The sequence below is a fragment of the Polyodon spathula genome, chromosome 19, assembly GCF_017654505.1.
Source record: "Polyodon spathula isolate WHYD16114869_AA chromosome 19, ASM1765450v1, whole genome shotgun sequence".
Classification (NCBI taxonomy): Eukaryota; Metazoa; Chordata; class Actinopteri; order Acipenseriformes; family Polyodontidae; genus Polyodon; species Polyodon spathula.
The window spans coordinates 28,752,176-28,769,145 of NC_054552.1; the positions used below are offsets into that span (position 1 = coordinate 28,752,176).

At 39.3% G+C, this 16,970-nt stretch overlaps 2 protein-coding genes across 2 annotated transcripts in view; one reads left to right on the forward strand and one right to left on the reverse strand.

Moving 5' to 3' along the window:
• LOC121294892 (myotubularin-related protein 10-like) overlaps window positions 1-3,144 on the forward strand; it is a 28,237-nt gene extending 25,093 nt beyond the window's left edge. The window contains exons 13-16 of the mRNA XM_041219061.1: window positions 248-420; window positions 1,006-1,176; window positions 1,472-1,654; window positions 2,074-3,144. Coding sequence (XP_041074995.1) covers window positions 248-420; window positions 1,006-1,176; window positions 1,472-1,654; window positions 2,074-2,673 — 1,127 coding nt within the window. The 3' untranslated portion in view covers window positions 2,674-3,144. The remainder of the gene's footprint in view (window positions 1-247; window positions 421-1,005; window positions 1,177-1,471; window positions 1,655-2,073) is intronic.
• Window positions 3,145-5,979: 2,835 nt separating this feature from the next.
• fan1 (FANCD2 and FANCI associated nuclease 1) lies at window positions 5,980-16,760 on the reverse strand. Its single transcript, XM_041219527.1, has 14 exons — window positions 16,521-16,760; window positions 14,718-16,124; window positions 14,108-14,248; window positions 13,803-14,004; window positions 13,349-13,582; window positions 12,184-12,315; window positions 11,963-12,071; window positions 11,442-11,561; window positions 10,389-10,553; window positions 9,012-9,189; window positions 7,573-7,676; window positions 7,179-7,373; window positions 6,700-6,828; window positions 5,980-6,360 (listed from the first exon to the last, which is right to left on the reverse strand). The coding sequence occupies exons 2-14, from the start codon at window positions 16,009-16,011 to the stop codon at window positions 6,223-6,225; spliced, it is 3,141 nt and encodes a 1,046-aa protein (XP_041075461.1). The 5' UTR covers window positions 16,012-16,124; window positions 16,521-16,760; the 3' UTR covers window positions 5,980-6,222.
• Between the last annotated feature and the right edge of the window lie 210 nt (window positions 16,761-16,970).

The following is a 16,970-nucleotide window of genomic DNA, read 5'->3' on the forward strand; positions in this document are numbered from 1 at the left end:
TTCAGAAGTACGCTGAATCGTAAATTTACAGTTACAAAACTTCTGAAATTGTGATCCCAACTGACCACCAGGACTTAAGATTTGCTGAGAGTGTAGTTTAGAAAATAGCTTTTGTGGATATTTACAACCTAATGGTTACATGTGCTATATATTGAATTGTAGTAATGTTCTATGATCTGGTATGCCCTATAGTCATTCTGTCCTCGCTCTCTCCGTCCTTTTTAATGCCTGCTTTTCCTCTGCGCAGAGGAGGAAGATCGGGACCTGAACTGTGTGATTTCCTCCCTCGTTCAAGTGATGCTGGACCCTCATTTCCGCAGCATCGCTGGCTTCCAGAGCCTGGTGCAGAAAGAGTGGGTGATGGCAGGGTACCGATTCCTCGACAGGTGTAACCACTTGAAGAAATCTGATAAAGTGGAGGTAAGATTCAAAGCTGTGGTCGCAGTATTCTCTTAAAAATGTAAAGTGACACAAAGTGGCTTTTTTTCTTTATTTACTACAGGTATTCCAACCAGTTTCTATGTAGGAGCAGTTCCTCAAGCAATCAAGAAGTCAGAGGGCATGAATACATTTAGCGTGCACCAGGTTTTGTAGTGTTGCACCCAAGTAATTACACAATTTTAGCTAAACAGTGTTGGCAGGGGTTGTATATTCAGGTGGAATTTGCTTGACTCTGGGTACCTTCAACTTTATTTTGATCTAAAGGCATACTTGCCTTACTTGAGTCCTACTCAGAGTTCTTTTTAAATGTAATGAAAATAAATGTGGATTATATCCCAGAGACTGGGTTTTGCTCAATTTACAGTCAGTCATAAAATATATGGTAATTTGTATTTTTTTATTTTTTTATCCTAATGTTTTAAAGTAATGCAATGCTTAAACAGCCTACACGTCAGTTGTTTGACACATAAGGGTTGCTATAGTTATATATCTGATCTAGGCTTATTTTTCAAGGCATTAAAATGTCATGAGAGCTGATCACTCTTTTCTTGTGAACCTCCACAGTCTCCCTTGTTCTTGCTGTTCTTGGACTGTGTATGGCAGCTGCTGGACCAATACCCTGCAGCCTTTGAGTTCACAGAAACCTACTTGACTGTGTTGAGTGACAGCTTATGGATCCCAATCTTCAGCACTTTCCTTTTCAACTGCCCTCAGCAGCGGGCAGAGCAGAGCAGAGTGAGTGTTTTTCTGTTTGATTAACCAGTACAGTAAATCAGACTTGTTTTTTGTTTCATCTCGATGATGAAATATCAGAAAAAGTAACTTTTTGTAATGCTACATAACGTACGAGTGTAACATTTTCAAGTACTGTATGCTGATTGCGATAAGTCGTCTCTACATTGTTCTCATTCTTCAGGTTTCGTTATGCTTACTGCAACACTGTCAAAACACATCCTGAACCTTAAGATTTGCTGTTTAGCTGCTACAACAGTAACCATGTGTTGATTTTTAATTTTTTTTTTTTCTCTAGGAATTTGCGAGAGGTAAAAACATCCACTTGGGAGATGAAAAGGTTCTTTGGTTTCCTTCTGTCTGGGATTGGTCCCAGCAGTTCACAGCTAAAGATCAGGCTCTGTTTAACAACCCTTTATATGTTGGGAAAAGTGCAACCTGTGTACAGAACGGAGCTGTAAAAACATTTAAAAGGACCAAGGTAAACCAATAATGAATAAGCATGCTTAAATATATTAGTATTATTATTATTATTATTATTATTATTATTATTATTAGTAGTAGTAGTATTAGTATTATTTATTATTATTAGAATTTGTGATGGTCAGAATTGCTTTGGTTCTAGTATATTGACGTGTGCTGTAAATGGTCATCTGTATCTCAAAATGAAGAACCATAAAATGCAATACACTTGGTCTACGCTTTTCAGATTATCCAGAAGTTTATCTGAACAAAATAGAAAAAAACATTAAAACAAAACAAAAAAAAAAACCTAAATTGTTCTAATGGACCAACATATAATAAGGGGGAATTGTAGTTGAACCTAAACAATAATCAGTTTCTTTCCAAAATTTAGAAGTTTCCCAATTAAAAATATAATAACTTATTTGTTTTGCCTAGAAAAACTACAGCTCCACCCTGCGTGGCATGCCTTCCCTGAGGAACGGGCTGCTGAACGAGCAGGAGTTCATTCCCAGGAGGAATTCTTTAGTGCTGAGGCTGAAACCCGAGTTCTCTCTGCTGAAGGAGCCCCAGGAGAGCCCCTCAGATCAGTATATTCGAGACTGGTTTTCCAAGCCTGCTGACCTTCAAGGTCTGATCCTTCCCCAACTTCTTTCCTCACACATCAAAGTGTGGAAGCTGTGTTTCTTGCGCTGGATTCCTGAGGCCCAGATTAACAACGGAGGCTACATCACTGCCTTCCACAAAGTGTCTGTGCTGGCAGACGAGATTGAGATGCTGCAGAACCGACTGCGCCAGTACAAAGGAACCCCCTCTACACTGGGAGGCTCCCCCGAAACAGAACGATGCAAGATGTACTTCCGAGCAAGCAACCTCCGTGGCACTCCACCAACCCCTGAGTACCTGACCTCATCGTTCCCATTTTCTCCCGTCGGGAACCTTTGTAGGCGCAGCATTCTCGGGACCCCGCTGAGCAAGTTCCTAAGTGGTGCCAGAATATGGATTTCCACAGAGACACTGGCTAATGAGACACTTTAAGCATGTTGTGCACTGGAGGGGGAATCAAGAACCTGGAGCATTTATGAGTCAGGTTTCAGTAGACATCAAATTGCACCCAATGGGATCCTATAGAGAATAATGTTACTTTAGTGGTTTAATTTTGCACAAGATATTTCAAAGCATTTTGAATCTAGCTTTCATTTGCACAATATGTTGCCATTTTTTTGGCATTCTTTTCATCAGCAAAAAATAAGCATATATTTTTAAAACATTTCAAGGAATGCAGTTTGCAGCCAAAGATGCAATTTATTTTTTATTGTAAACTAACAGAACATAACTAAATTGGTTTACTATTAATTACATAACTATTTGGAAGATGACGTTCTTGAATTTCTGAAGGGAAAATTGATTAAAACTTCTGCAGTTTTGCAGTTTGAGTGTTAGAAAAAGAAAATCTACAGCATTTATTCTATGGTCGTGGATGCTTGTAGACACAATATTATGGGCTTGGTTGTTTTAATTTTGTTTTATTCAAGCCCAGGCAAGGACATTTAGGGGCAGGCTGGTTACCTGTCCAGAGGAGAGAGGAAACTTTGTAAACCAACATTATGCTGGACCATAACTTGCCTAGCAAGAGAGTTCCACCTTCTTTTAGATGCATTTAGACTCCAGCCTGGAGCTGGAAATGCACTGAGTTGCACTGCTGCCGTGCAGTGCTGGAGACTTCTTTCCAGGAGACTAGGCAGGGCAATCAAGTCTGATTTTAACCCTAGATCAGCTCCTAATTATTCAGATTTATAATGTGCAGAATAGTTTTAGACCTTTTAGACATGGTTATTTGTTAAATATTTTTTGCATGATATGTGTTCAACATGTGCAAATATTTTAGAATATTGCTTTCAAACTACATGCTCTGTTACATACATTTATATTAATCTGTTAATCATTTGCACATATAACTTTTAAGAAAGGAATAAAACTTAGTTTCAGCTAATACTTTTTTCAATTGTTCGGGTCTAAAAAAAGATTTTCATTTACATGACTGTGATTTGCTACATCGCATTGCCTGTGTGAAATACATTAGCAATTGCAACAAGAAGTTAAGATTATTTTTTGCAGTTAACAGGCAACAAACTATGGGTAGGTAGTAGGTAATATTTTAGGAGTATACAAAAATACATTGCTTACGGTCTGTTGAAACTGCCATTGTTACAGCATACAGTCTTATCCTGTTTTTGTTGGTTTGTGCTGACTGTCATGTTATCTATTGTTTTCTTAATTTTACACAATTCTCCTTAAAATGCCAGGGAATTTTTGAATACTGTAATATTATAGTGATTGTCCTGTAATACACATTGTGATTCAGTGAGACCACTTGAGTAGATAGAACCTGTATACAGATGATTTGCACTGTTTAAGTCATTTGACAAACTGGTCTGTAAATATGATACACAGGTAGATGCACTCCCCAAGGAAAGTGCCTTTTTAATGGAAACCTTGAATGCATTCATTGTATTTAAATAAAACATAATGAACAATGCAACTTTGGTTTCTGTAAAGCAAAAATAGAAATCTAAAACATACATTTTTATAAAGTGCATTAAATGTGCACAAATAGAAAAAATAATGAATAACTAGAGAGAGATTTGGCCGAATCCAGTTCTGCAAACAGATTTCAATTATTTTGAGCAGAAGTACAATTAAAAGACATTGATAGACTAGCAGAAACGTTGTCATTTCGACTTCGCTTTGTTTTAGTATTTGTAAATATATAGTTAGGAAAAACAACAACATGCCTTGTGAAGGTGTTGCATCACCTTGGCCTGTTTGTGTAATGTTCAAAAGGGACGGATAACCTTATACTAAAAGTATAGTGGTTGTGAATTGCTTGACTTTAATGCAGTCTTTAGTTAGAGTTCCTAAAGCTTTCGTGAAACCCACTGTCTTTAGTCATAACCAGATTATTGGTTAGGATTCATTGTTAAATTTTTAAGGACATCATTTGTAAACTTTTCTTGAATATTTTTTATTAAAATTGCTTTTATATATTTTGGTTCTATATTTGCCCAGTTATAGATATATTTGTGGCTAACAGGTTGGTATTATAGTATTACTGCCTTTTTATTTTAGAAAAATTTCAAAATGTAAATGTACATATAATTTTAGAATGAGCTAGGTTAGTTTTCCACTAATCCTTTTTTGAAAATGCACTCATGGCTGTTGCATGATTATTGTGTACTAAGCTCAGCACAATTTGATAATAAAACAGCTAAATGTTTATTTAGTTATGCAATATGGTTAAAGCTGGGTCATTATAGTAATCAGTTGTGCCTTTTTAAAAGGGAATTTGGGTTTTCTAAGCAGTATATAGAAAATAAGACCTCCTTATTTCACTATTATCGGGATGCTAGCTTCCCTTCATTGTAAAAACAGCAGGAGTCTCCTGTGTTTCTAGCCATGAGGTGTGTTTGTGTGCTGAAAGTTCCCTTCAGCATTCTCTAAGCTGATCGCTCTTACAGTGGCTGTTAAGCTGATCACCAATCTGATCACTAGCATCCACAAAGAGATCACAAGGCTTTTGTGAATCCAGGGGACTTCATGCTGTTAGGCCAAATACACCAATGACAACAATTAATACAGCAGAATACATTGTAAATAAATAATAATAATAATAATAATAATAATAATAATAATAATAATAATAATAATAATAATAATAATAATAGACGAACTGGGTATGTTTTAATTTGGTAATAAAGAATAAATAATTAGACTAGCACTTTTATATCTAAAATCTTAATTTTACTAGTAAAGCTAATTATATTCATTAATGGTTAGGGACTGTAGCTTTAGGCACAGAATTGGTCACTTTTTTATGGGTGGTGGCAAGACAGAAATCACTAAATATTTGTGATGCTGGATTTTATATATATGGCTGCCAAAGTTACTGTATATTGGAATAGATTTTCATAACTAATATTTATGTATTTCAAAACTGTAATGAATGCAACTAATGTAAGCAAAATAAATTAAGATCTATCTCATTAGCACAACTCAAATGAAAACAAACTATTTTAGTTTAACAGAATGTATACAATCTTTGTGCCTAATTTCTATAGTCTGCCTGTAATTTTACAGATGTTCTGTTAAGTTTGTGGAAAATAAATAAGGTGAAAATGTGAAGGAATTTCAAAACAAGCGAATAAAGTATATTATTCACTTAAACTGTCCTTTTTTCTTCTTTCTACTTTGAAAAGAAAATCTGGATGGTGTATCTATTTAAACAAAACATGTGAAGAACTGTGCATTGATTTCAGATAAGCAATACTGGTTATTATTCGATGGTTTATTAATTTTGTTTCTAAAATTACAATATATACAACAGATACTGAGTTTAGTAAATATGAGAGTAAAATACATAAGGATAATTTGTGAATTTGAATCACAACTACAGGTATGCATTCTTAATATTTATTTATTTTTTTATTCATGCAGCAACCAACTTGAGATACAATTTCATAACCAAGCAGCTGCTGTTTAATATATAGTAATAGCGCCTCTTCTATTAAAAGATTCCTTTAATGCAGTTCAGGTTAGTCGTGTGCTCCGGGCCCCAATGGCAGTAACATGGCAGACTTCCACCTCCGCTCCAAGCTGCTGTAGCTCATCCAACCAGATCATCTGTTTGTGGGACAACCGGTCATTTGGGCCTTTCACTTCCACCAACTAAAAAGTAAATAAATAAATAATAAAAATCCACCTTGATAAATGAAGAAAGTTGTACATAACCATTGCCTTGACCTCAATCTGCCCTGACAGCACAAACAAGACTGAAAGAGCTGACAGCAGCCAGCACCATCACTTGATATTTTGTGCAATTAGCTGGCTAAAGACTACAATTTTTCCAGTAATGAAACTGAATCTAGATTGACTGGCAAGGACCCAATTGTTCCACTTTTGAAGAAACTATGTATGAATATTTTCTACAGGCTGTGGGAAACAGACTGTGTTCTAATATTTCCAACCTCTACCAGATTTCATCATTGATCCCAGGAGTGGTCTCACCTTGTAGGTGTTGTTCTGAGTCTCCCACACCACCAGGTCAGGGAGTCCTCCCCTGCAGTGCCTGTAATCTTTGCACATCTTTCTCATCACCCCACTCAGGAAGGGGCCTCCAAAGCAAACAGCCAAACTCTGAAAAGGAATTTAAGAAATCCTCCATTCAACAATGTTCTTTACTTAAAGGTGGGGTAATTGGGTCCCATTCTAGGTAGAATAAAGTACCCTTTTAAAACCCTAAATAAGACAGTGACAGACATATTTCCCACGTTTGTATTTGCCATCTACATGAACAGCTGCACAATTTAAAAGAAGATATTAACTAAAAGCTTGAAGTGATGCTTTTAGCCCTTTTAATAAGTGGTAGATCAACTGTGTGTAGAGATTCCAAGTGGTCCCCTAAAATTAAATTGGTCTCAACTACAATAAGAAATGTTGAAAGCACAGAATCTTTGTGCCAGTATTCTCAGCCATGCAGCTCTCACCTGCGCTTGCTGTAGTGAGGAGAACCGCTCCCAGCTCACCAGCGCAGCTGCCTTTCCATGCTGGGAGTTCCAGGTGTCGGCAATGAGAGCCTGCAGTGTCTCTGTGGAGGCCTCCTGAAGCAGCTGCAGCCGGGACTCTATTGCTTCTCTCCTGTTCTCATAGAAACTGTCAGTGTGAAGGTCCAATGGACATGCCTGAGTGAATACACAAACAAAACAAAGCATGAATTACTTTTCATATTTTATTGTAGTCTTCGTACCAGCTATGGTGGGAGAACAAAACACACACAGTTTCAGATTCTTATAACAAAGCGTTCCACCAAAACACAGAGAATGGCTATTAACAGATCTGTGAGCATATTTGCCAGTAAATAAATTGCTACAGTTAATATACCTGATATGGATTTCTAAAAACATCTGCTATCCCATCCATGAATATGATATCCCACATGAGGAGGCTGCATAGTGTGGAAAACGTAGACCCCTCTCCATGAATCCCTAGGAAAAAAGAATACCAGAAGACATTTCAACAGATACTCAGTGTGTGTATAAGCACACTGCAGGAGTTTCCGCAACAGCAATGGAATGCTCAGTTACTCAGGAAAATCTGAAATGATTTAGTCACTCTAGCCCAAACAGAAACATTCATGTACTGAATTCATACACAAATAGCAATGAATGGGACTTTTGAGGCTTTGACACTGGCCATCACTTCTACTGCACTTATTGGTTCATCCCACTTCTTTTAAAAAGCACCAGCAATGAAAACCCTTTTTTTTTTTTAAGGTGTTGCAATGCAACTACCACAGTTATTTTTTAGATCAGGTATGGTCAACCTCCTCTACACTTCCTGTGCAATCCAATGTGTGGAGACTCAATTTTATAAATGCAGAATCAGGATGTGGTCAAGGCTTCTGACCGTAAAGTGATTAGAAATTCAAACATTCACATTAAATGTTTTTGTTCGTTCTGGAAATAAAGGAAACAGGAGGGTAGGGCAGCGTTTGGCTGGCTGATTGCATCGGTCTCTGCCTGGGCACTCTACAGCACTAGAGCAACAGCTTGTTTCTCTTGGATCGCTGCTGCAGGCAAACAGCAGTATTTTCAAACAAAGACAATAAAGAACTCTGCATTACTACAGGCTGTGAAACTTTCAAGTCTGATAAGTTTCTAGTGCAGCTAGAAAAATATAGGGCTTTTTACACCAAGAGAGATCTTGTTCAGATGAGATATGGTGCAGGTTACTGATCGGTACAGTACAGGCACATCAGTAATCTGAACAGCGCCCTGTCTCAAATGGTCTGAATTAGCAAGAGTATGTCTTTCTCTTTATACATTTCAGGACAGACACAAATCTATTTCATTTGCGAGAGAAGCGCCCCTCAAACTTGAAAAAGCTAGTAGTTGAACAGACAGGAAATGGTTGCATTTTAATACTTTTGCTAGTCTGCGGAGACTCGCATTGCTGCTGAACCTGTCACACAAGGATCTCAGCAATGCAGCGAGACCGTGAGGTCAGGTCACTCTCACTAGTGGTGTGGAATGAGGGGGGGGGTGGGGGGCTAACACATTCTGAAGATCCTGTCTGCTCTAGGGAGGTCAGCCACACGTCTATTCCACTCCTACACGGTGGACTGCTGCAGTGAGACACAAGAAGAAAACACCCAAACAAAATCTATTTACTGGGCTTAATTTATAGAAAGGCAAAGGAAGGTGGCTGTAAAATGTATCTTAATGAAACAGATGTGTCTGTACTTTGAAAGGAATCTTAGCACATCCTGAGCATGGAATAATTTTGTTGTAACAAACCAATTTTTCAATAGCAGTCCGTACCCTGATCGAAGCCCTGCTGGTGGTAATGAGCCAGTGCCAGTTCCTCCACGGAACACATGACCGTGGCGGTGGAGTCACCCTCTTCTCTGCTTCCTCCTCTGGGCAGGGCCGCCCCCTCCATCAGGAAAACAGACTTCCCCATCCCTGCATGAGGGCACAACTTCCCTCGGATTGTCACCTGCACAGAGATAGATGCTAGCAAACAATAAATGAGGAACATCCAGCAAATCAGTTTCTATAAGATACTAGAACCGCAGTTTAAGCTTTCCCATGCTTTGTCTGGGTGTTCCCGTCCCATTCGCTTACCACACAACCACACTTTCCACGGGCAGAAAAGTAGAACAGCTCCCTCAAGCGTCTCAAAAGATAAATGAAAAACTTGGAAGGTATGTTTTTTTATTAAATTTCTTTTAACAAAAAAATACTGACAAAAGATGAATAAGAAATGACTGTAGAGAGGCAGTTTACAGAATATTATCAGTCCAGTTCTAAGGTTGGTTGGGGTTAGAGATTTTTATATTAGCAAAACTACTTTTATTATAAATATCAAAATTACTTTTGATGGCAGATCTTCGAGTCAACAATAGGGTAACTATTTTTTATTTTTTTTTTTTAAATCAAAACTAATAGAGAGCGACAGGCTTCTGATTCAACCTATGTGAGCCCATATCTTCAGACTTAGTTCCTGCAGCTTGTTGAAGGGAGTAAATAATTCAATTGCTCTGTGCTGGGAGATGAGAGAAAGACAAGGGGGGTGGTGGTAGTGCGGAGGAAGCTAAGCCTTGAGGTAAAGCTTAAGCCCCATGATACTGAAAACCCGCCCATCTTGATGTAGTGTATTCTCTTTGTTGGTTTTGTCAGTTTTCCAGGTTTGTTCAGCTCACAGTGAGCACGGCATCATGCTTTCTCATCTCCCAGGGAGATTAAAAGGAGAATGCGCGATAGGGCCACTGTGAGGAGTGCTGCATGCTGCTGTACAGACGTGGGTTCCAGACAGCAAGAGACAGAGCCACTAACAGTGTGTGCTCACTAACTATTTATCATCACTTGTGTTCAGATAATTAGAATAGAAAAAAACTGCAGTGACAAAGCTGTGACCCTTTAAACTTTAGCAACAACTAAATGATACAGTATATAAAATGATGTACATGGGGTTAGATATTTGAGCACCAGCACTATAAGGCTTGTGCCTTTAGTAAATGAAATCATAAGCTAAAGAACTAAACAATGTAAGATTGCATTTAAAAACAAACAAAAACTACAGATATGCAATACCTCACACCCTTGTGAAAGGTATTATCACCTTAAACTTATTTACAATATAATGTCTCCAAATATACATTAAAAAAGTCAGACTGCTATGGGAAGGACACTTACATGACTGACATCCTTCACTTCTATAGCTGGCACATCCTTCAGAAGATGTCTGAACTTTTTGCAGCTCGGAGACTCTCTCATCCTCGCTGCTCGCTGGTACAGAGCCAGCCGATGCCCTGTTCGTACCAGCGGATCAGACAGCCCTTCTTTGATGCAATTAATTGCCTTAGAAACCAGAAACAAGAGAACAGAAATAAAGGTACAATAGTTTCAAATCTGGAGGAGGTATGAATACCAAAACACTGACTAATGCATGTCAGAAATAAAAAAGTGATTTGGGATGCCTTCTCTTAAAATCTTACTCCTTGCAGTTTTGTAAAATTGTAAGCGTTTCTGTAATTGTTCGTGTCATACAGTTTTTTTTTTTTTTTTTTATAGTAAATCTCTGATTGAAGTACACTACACCCTCGCTATAACAAACTAGTTGTTGTCCAAGCCTTTTGTTTGTTATATCGAGGGGTTTGTTATATCAAAAGGACAATCAAAATGAACGATAAACTGCTGGAGTAAATTACTGAGATTGTGAATACAAGTAGAATTACATGTACCTGTTAGTCTCATGCATGCAGTATTCTGCCTTTGCTTTATCCTATTCATTAAAGAATTAAAATGCAGTACAAAAAGCAAAAATCCCAAATTGAAGTTTTTATTCAAAATCAATCTGACATGAATCGTTTCAAAGTGCACCAAATCTTAATCCAACAAGCAAGAATCCCAAACTGGTCTTTTATTCCAAATCAACCCGACATGAAAAGTTAATCAGATCCTCATGTTTTTTAATCAATTTTGTTTTCTTTAATCAATCAGGTTGCTTAACAAGCCAGAAAAGTGCTTTTTTTCAAATGATCATCCAGCTTTATTACAGCATAAAATTATTTTCGTTTCAGAGGCATAGTTATACAGCACACACTTTTTATTAAGACAAAAGAGTTGTCTTCACTGCGGAGGTGGCATCCTGTGTGTACAGACCGGGATGTTGACAGTGTGTGTTTATGTATTTTTTATCCGAAGGATCATTGTAATGAAGGCCGTTATAGTGAGGGTGTACTGTACCTCCTCTGTACGTTTCAGATGTTGTTGTAAATTGAGAGCCAGGCGATCCCACCAGCGCCCCCTGCTGTCTAGACAATAGGTAGACTGAGACAGGAGATTCTGCAGCTCTTCGACAGCCTCCTGAAATACAGACATTACTGACTCGTCATCACACTGAGATGCATAAAACATGATATATATATATAATATACTATAGCAGATATAGATATTATAAGTATAGAGATATATATATTATATATATATATATATATATATATTATATATATTTGGTCTAAGTATTTGGTCTATTGGGTGAGGAAAAAAACTAACAGCTTCAGGATTCTGAATATATTTACTGTATCGTATGTATAAAATACTGAATGGTTTCATTCTTACCCTTTCTGTATAGAGCGTGAGGAGTAACTAAACAGCACTGTGGACGGAAGAGCTCTGACGTATCTGCTGAGCTCTGCCGATCCTGGAGAAAGACTTGTGTGTAGTGTGTATGCTGACAATGCTGCAGGGTCTGTGTTGCCTCCCACCTTGTACATGCGCAGCCTCTGCAGAATCTCCACTCCCCGGGAGAGGATGCGGGTGTAGACCCAGCCAACGGTGAAGCAGCGCAGGTACACAGGCAGCTCTTCATAGTACCTGCAGTGAAAACACAGACACACCAAACATCAGGTAGAGTACTGACACTCAGGAGCTGCCCTGCTAGCAGAGGGGAAGACGAGAAGGACTGTACCACACTGTATGCTGCTACCTCAGGTCAGTCGCTTTCCTCAGTTCCTGCCAGGCAGCTTTAGCAGTCTGGAAGAGGAGATTTGCTTCGTCCCAGTGTCCGTTCAGCATGGCAGCCATCACGTCATTCAGCATGTGCATTGCTGTCTCATACCTAACCCAAAACAGAACTCAATGAAACATACATGATTTTATTCTTTCCTGGATCTGAATCACAATGCCAGCTGCTAGACGTAAATGGTCTAGAGCAGGGTTTCTCAAACTCGGTCCTGGGGACACCCTTTGTCTGCTGGTTTTCATTCCAACTGAGCTCTCAATTACTTAACTAGATGCTTAATTGAACTGATAATTTGCTTAATTAGACCATTTTTTACAGCTTAAACAGTTGCAGATTTCAAGTTAGCTATAACATGTTATAAGTAATTTGAAATCTGCAACTGTTTAAGAGTTGGAAACAATTTAAAATGTCTAATTACAAGTTCAATTAAAGGTCTAGTTAAGTAACTGAGAGTGCAGTTGGAATGAAAACCAGAAGAAACAGGGGGGGGGGGGGGGGTCCTTTTGGTCTGGATTTGAGAACCCCTGGTCTAGAGCATAGTAAATAAATGTATAATTATTCCTGGAGTGTAATGTGTACTGTCAGCAAAGACTTCAACCAGCGCAGTTAATGTCTTCTTAAGCCTGAAGCAACACCCCATGCTAGTTATGTTCAATTCCAGTGAAGTCCACTTCAGATGACTCCTGTGGTGACTCAGTGTTTTACTATATTACAGAATGTAGAGGATTGTGATGTGTGTACAGACAGCAGAGTATTCAGAATTTGCCTTACTTTCCCTAAATAATGGGTGCTGTCAGACGGTTAGTTTATTTAGCTTTTCATTAATGGAACAATGATAAGTTTTTTAATCTATGCTTACAGATCACGGTCCAGTTTTAAAACTCATCAATATCGTATTATGACAGTTAGTCAATAATAATAATAATAAATGAATTAGCCCTTGAATAAAACTCTTGCTACTGTTAATACTAGTGTTAATTGGGGTCAGTGAAACCAGTTAAAAGAGATTAGTACATACTATAGCCCAATTACATTTTGCATGACGTTAATCAAACACTGCAGAGAGATGAGAAAAACAACATCTCGAGATGTCACACCGGAGTCCTGTGCAGTCTCTCCACACTCTCACCTGATGAGATCCTCCCTGTCCCGGAAGACCTTCCTTTCCCTGTGGACAGTGTAGTCTGGGAAGGACATGCGGCCCATGTTGACCATGAGCACGGTGTAGAGCTGACCCTGTCCCCCGCTGCCTGTCTCCTCGTCCTCCACAGAGTCTGAGAGAGAGAAGAGGAGCAGGACCCGGGAGAAGACAGCGCGGGGCCCCTTGCACACCCGCACACACACGCCCGCCAGCTCCCTAGCCCTGCAGGCACAAGCACCACTATCAACACATACCTATAGAAAGACCATTTCATTAATGACCTGTTGGAGACTTCCTGGTAGTAGTCCTTTGTAATTGTGAGGCCGCCTTCTTGAAATAAACAATTTGGGCACTAGTTATTATTACCTTGTAAGATTTTCTGTTTTTTCAGTTATGAACTACATTTTGACAGTATGTTAAGTATGTTAAGCTGCTTCCCCACCTCCTCAGGATCACTGCCCCGGTGCCAGGCTGCTTTTTGCTGGAGCTGAAGAGCGAGCGCTGCCTGGACAGCCTCAGGAAGCCCTCCACCAGCTGCTGCTTCTGCCCGTTGGGGTTGACCAGGTGAAAAGCCTTTGCCAGAGTCTTCAGCTCAGGGGCAGAAAGCAGCTCCAGGACTTCGGAGATATCCTGCAGCTCGGATTCTACCAGCACAGACAAGCACAAGCAAACCATCATAGAGCGGGCTACGTCATTTAGAAGATGGCTAATAAATACTTTTTTATTTTCTAACAGTGTGAGCCGTACCTCTCTGCAGAAAGCCGTTTTCTACAAGTTCTTTGATTACAGGTGCCAGGTCAGAGCCGATCTCAGAGTACTCAAGCTTACTCACTTTCAGCCAGTTCAGTTTCCTCTGGAACAGCCTCACATACAGCTTCTGTCCCGCAGCTGGTAACACAGAACAGGAAAATACACAAGACTTATTTTCTGTAATCAGGAAATTACCTTTCGTCCCACATTAACTTCAGCTACATATAAAAAACATCTGTTTTACAGCAAGGCACCATTACAAGCTGGCCTTGTTCTAAAAGTGACGCCCACTCCAATGTGTCTCACAGTAATCAAGCACTTCCAATATTTCTTTCCCTAGGCGTTTCAGAAAGGATACACCTACAAGAATATGCCGGCAATTTAGACTTTACATTAAATCACCCAGACAAGTTCTTCAAGGAGTGTGTTACAACAGAACAGAAGTATGTGTTTTTAACGTGGCGGGGGGGTTCACAGAAATTAGAACTCTACCCAACGCTCTATTAAAAGCCTCCTTTATAGCTGCCACTCCCAACGACAATAACGAATGGACCTGTCCCAAGCTCAAGCTTACGGCAAATCTTAATTTACATTGAACACTGCATACCTGACAGCTGCTGAAACAAGCTGATGCTCTGGATGTCGTCTTCATTAAAAAGCTGCCTGTCGTCCTCGTTCTCCAGCACTGCCTGCAGCACTGTCAGGAAGTTGCGGAGGTAGTAAGGGAGCCTTGGGGCTTCTTGAACAAGGTTCCTATTACTGTCTCCTTGGATACTGTCTATCTTGAGTGTTACCCCTGTATCAACCTGGCTGTCAACTGAGTCAAAGTTATTAAATTGATGAGTTTCCCCGGAACCAGGAAACTTTGCCCTTTCCATAGCCGATATCACAGCAGAGGCACTATCATTCTGGTTAGCAGGTTTAAGATTGTCACTATTTGCAGATAAATCTGTGGCTGGGTTTGCATCGGATCGCCCTCTTTTACAGCTGATCTCTGCTGTACTGCTGCTGTGTTGCAATACAGATGCATCAGGACTGTCGTTTGCATTAAGCTTTCTCTTGCACTTGTTCAACCGGGATACACTGGCCGGCTGACTTGAAGCTGGAGCTGCTAATGGTAATGAATACGGCTCAGACACCCCAGCAATCAGCACTTCAGTTAGGATCCTTCTTTCAGTTTTATTCTGTGAAGGCAACTCCATCATATCAAGATCTCTCAATTTAGCTTCCTCTGAGGAGCACCCAGGCATTACATCTAAAGGCTCATCGCAATGATTTTCTTTCAGAGAGCTGTTCAAAGCACAGGTGTCACCAGTCCCTTCTGAAGAGCTGCCAACCTGTTTTTGGGCTGCTGGCAAAGCTTCCTTGAAGTTTTGTCTTTGAGGCTTTCTTGATAACTTTGAAGCCAGGGATCCCAGACGAACAATTCTTACAACCTTAGCTGTACATTCCTCTGTTTTCTGTGAGATAAAATCATTTTTAAAATAGGGGCTAGCCTGTTCATCCTTGACAGCACCCTCAGAGGCAGCACCTCGGTTTGGTCTTGAACTTGAACTGGCCCTGTGATCCAAGATCTTCTCAGGGCTTCTTGGAGATTTCAAAATGGAATCTTGGCTTGAGTTCTTACTCACAGAGTTTACAAAAATGACATCATCCCCATCATCATTCGTGAATTTCTGACACTGCTTGTCAATGTGTTTGTTTATCCAAAATCTCGGCACCATCTGCCCACACATGGGGCAGGCAAGCTTGGCTGGAGGGGCATTGTTGAAAAATGACACAATGGAAGCAGTTTTCTGAGCTGTGGTGGGTCTTGTCGCTTCTTTGCCACTTTTCTTGTTCTTGGTAATCGATAGGCTCCTTCGTGGTCTTTTTTTGGCTGGGGAATTTCGTTCAGACATTACAAGAACACAGTAGTGTTACAGCGTCATAAGTCTGCCAACAGGCAATATTCTGATAGGGAAGAATTATATGTATGTTTTATTTAGGGCTGGGCTATTCCTCCTCGGAAGTTCTGTGAATAAACATGTAAGTTCTTAAAAGACTGCGATTTAAAAAAAAAAAACAACAACTATGAAATGATATTTAATGCAAATTGGTTTTGTTTTTGACAATAGATTGTACTAAGTGCTTTCGTGGCATGCTACACTGTCACTGTATAACACAAATCAAGCTAATCCTGCAATTTGAAACATACACACAGCACGTTATTTGTCAAACGGTACGGGGCTAGCTTTTCAAATACTTTTTTTTTTACCTTGTATTCATTACCGGGGCGTTTAAAGACGAAACAATGATCAGGAATCGCCTTGTAAATTGTAAACCACAGAGCAGAGACATTAGCACAACACCTCTACTAAGCTTAATGCAACATTGATAATACATATTATTTTTGTTACTACTAGATTACCTGCATTCCGAGGAACACAATGGTTTATGTGTCTGGTTAAATTGAACGCATATAAAAGCACCTGTATTAATCAATTTCTCCTGCTTAATTAAAACAAATATTGCCAATATCGCTATTTTTCAGTTGACAACAATATAAACATGCTTCCCAAGCAGATAGAACGCAAATACGGTATATGCACACCTAGAATTAAATAAAAAAAATAGTACGCATGGTTTTATTAATATATTTGGTAAATAAACCATGTAGAGTACATGCCTTGTCATATGTAGCAAATTTGTTGAATCCTGGCCTTTTGAATTGCGTTCCCTCAAAGGCAGTGCTAATCAACTGCAGTCTCTCAGGCTAAACCAGCGGATCGCTGAAATGATGGATTAGCCAATCCTTGCTCTCTGCTTATGCTTCTGCTCTTAATTCCTATTCCTGCTCTTATCTTTCTATTACAGCTTG

Coding starts and splice junctions, on each gene's coding strand:
- fan1 (XM_041219527.1), bottom strand. CDS start 16,011: ATGTCTGAACGAAATTCCCCAGCCAAAAAAAGACCACGAAGGAGCCTA. Junction 14,005..14,107: donor AAACGGCTTTCTGCAGAGAG/GTACGGCTCACA, acceptor CTGTGCTGGTAG/AATCCGAGCTGCAGGATATC. Junction 10,554..11,441: donor ATCTGAAACGTACAGAGGAG/GTACAGTACACC, acceptor CTGGTTTCTAAG/GCAATTAATTGCATCAAAGA.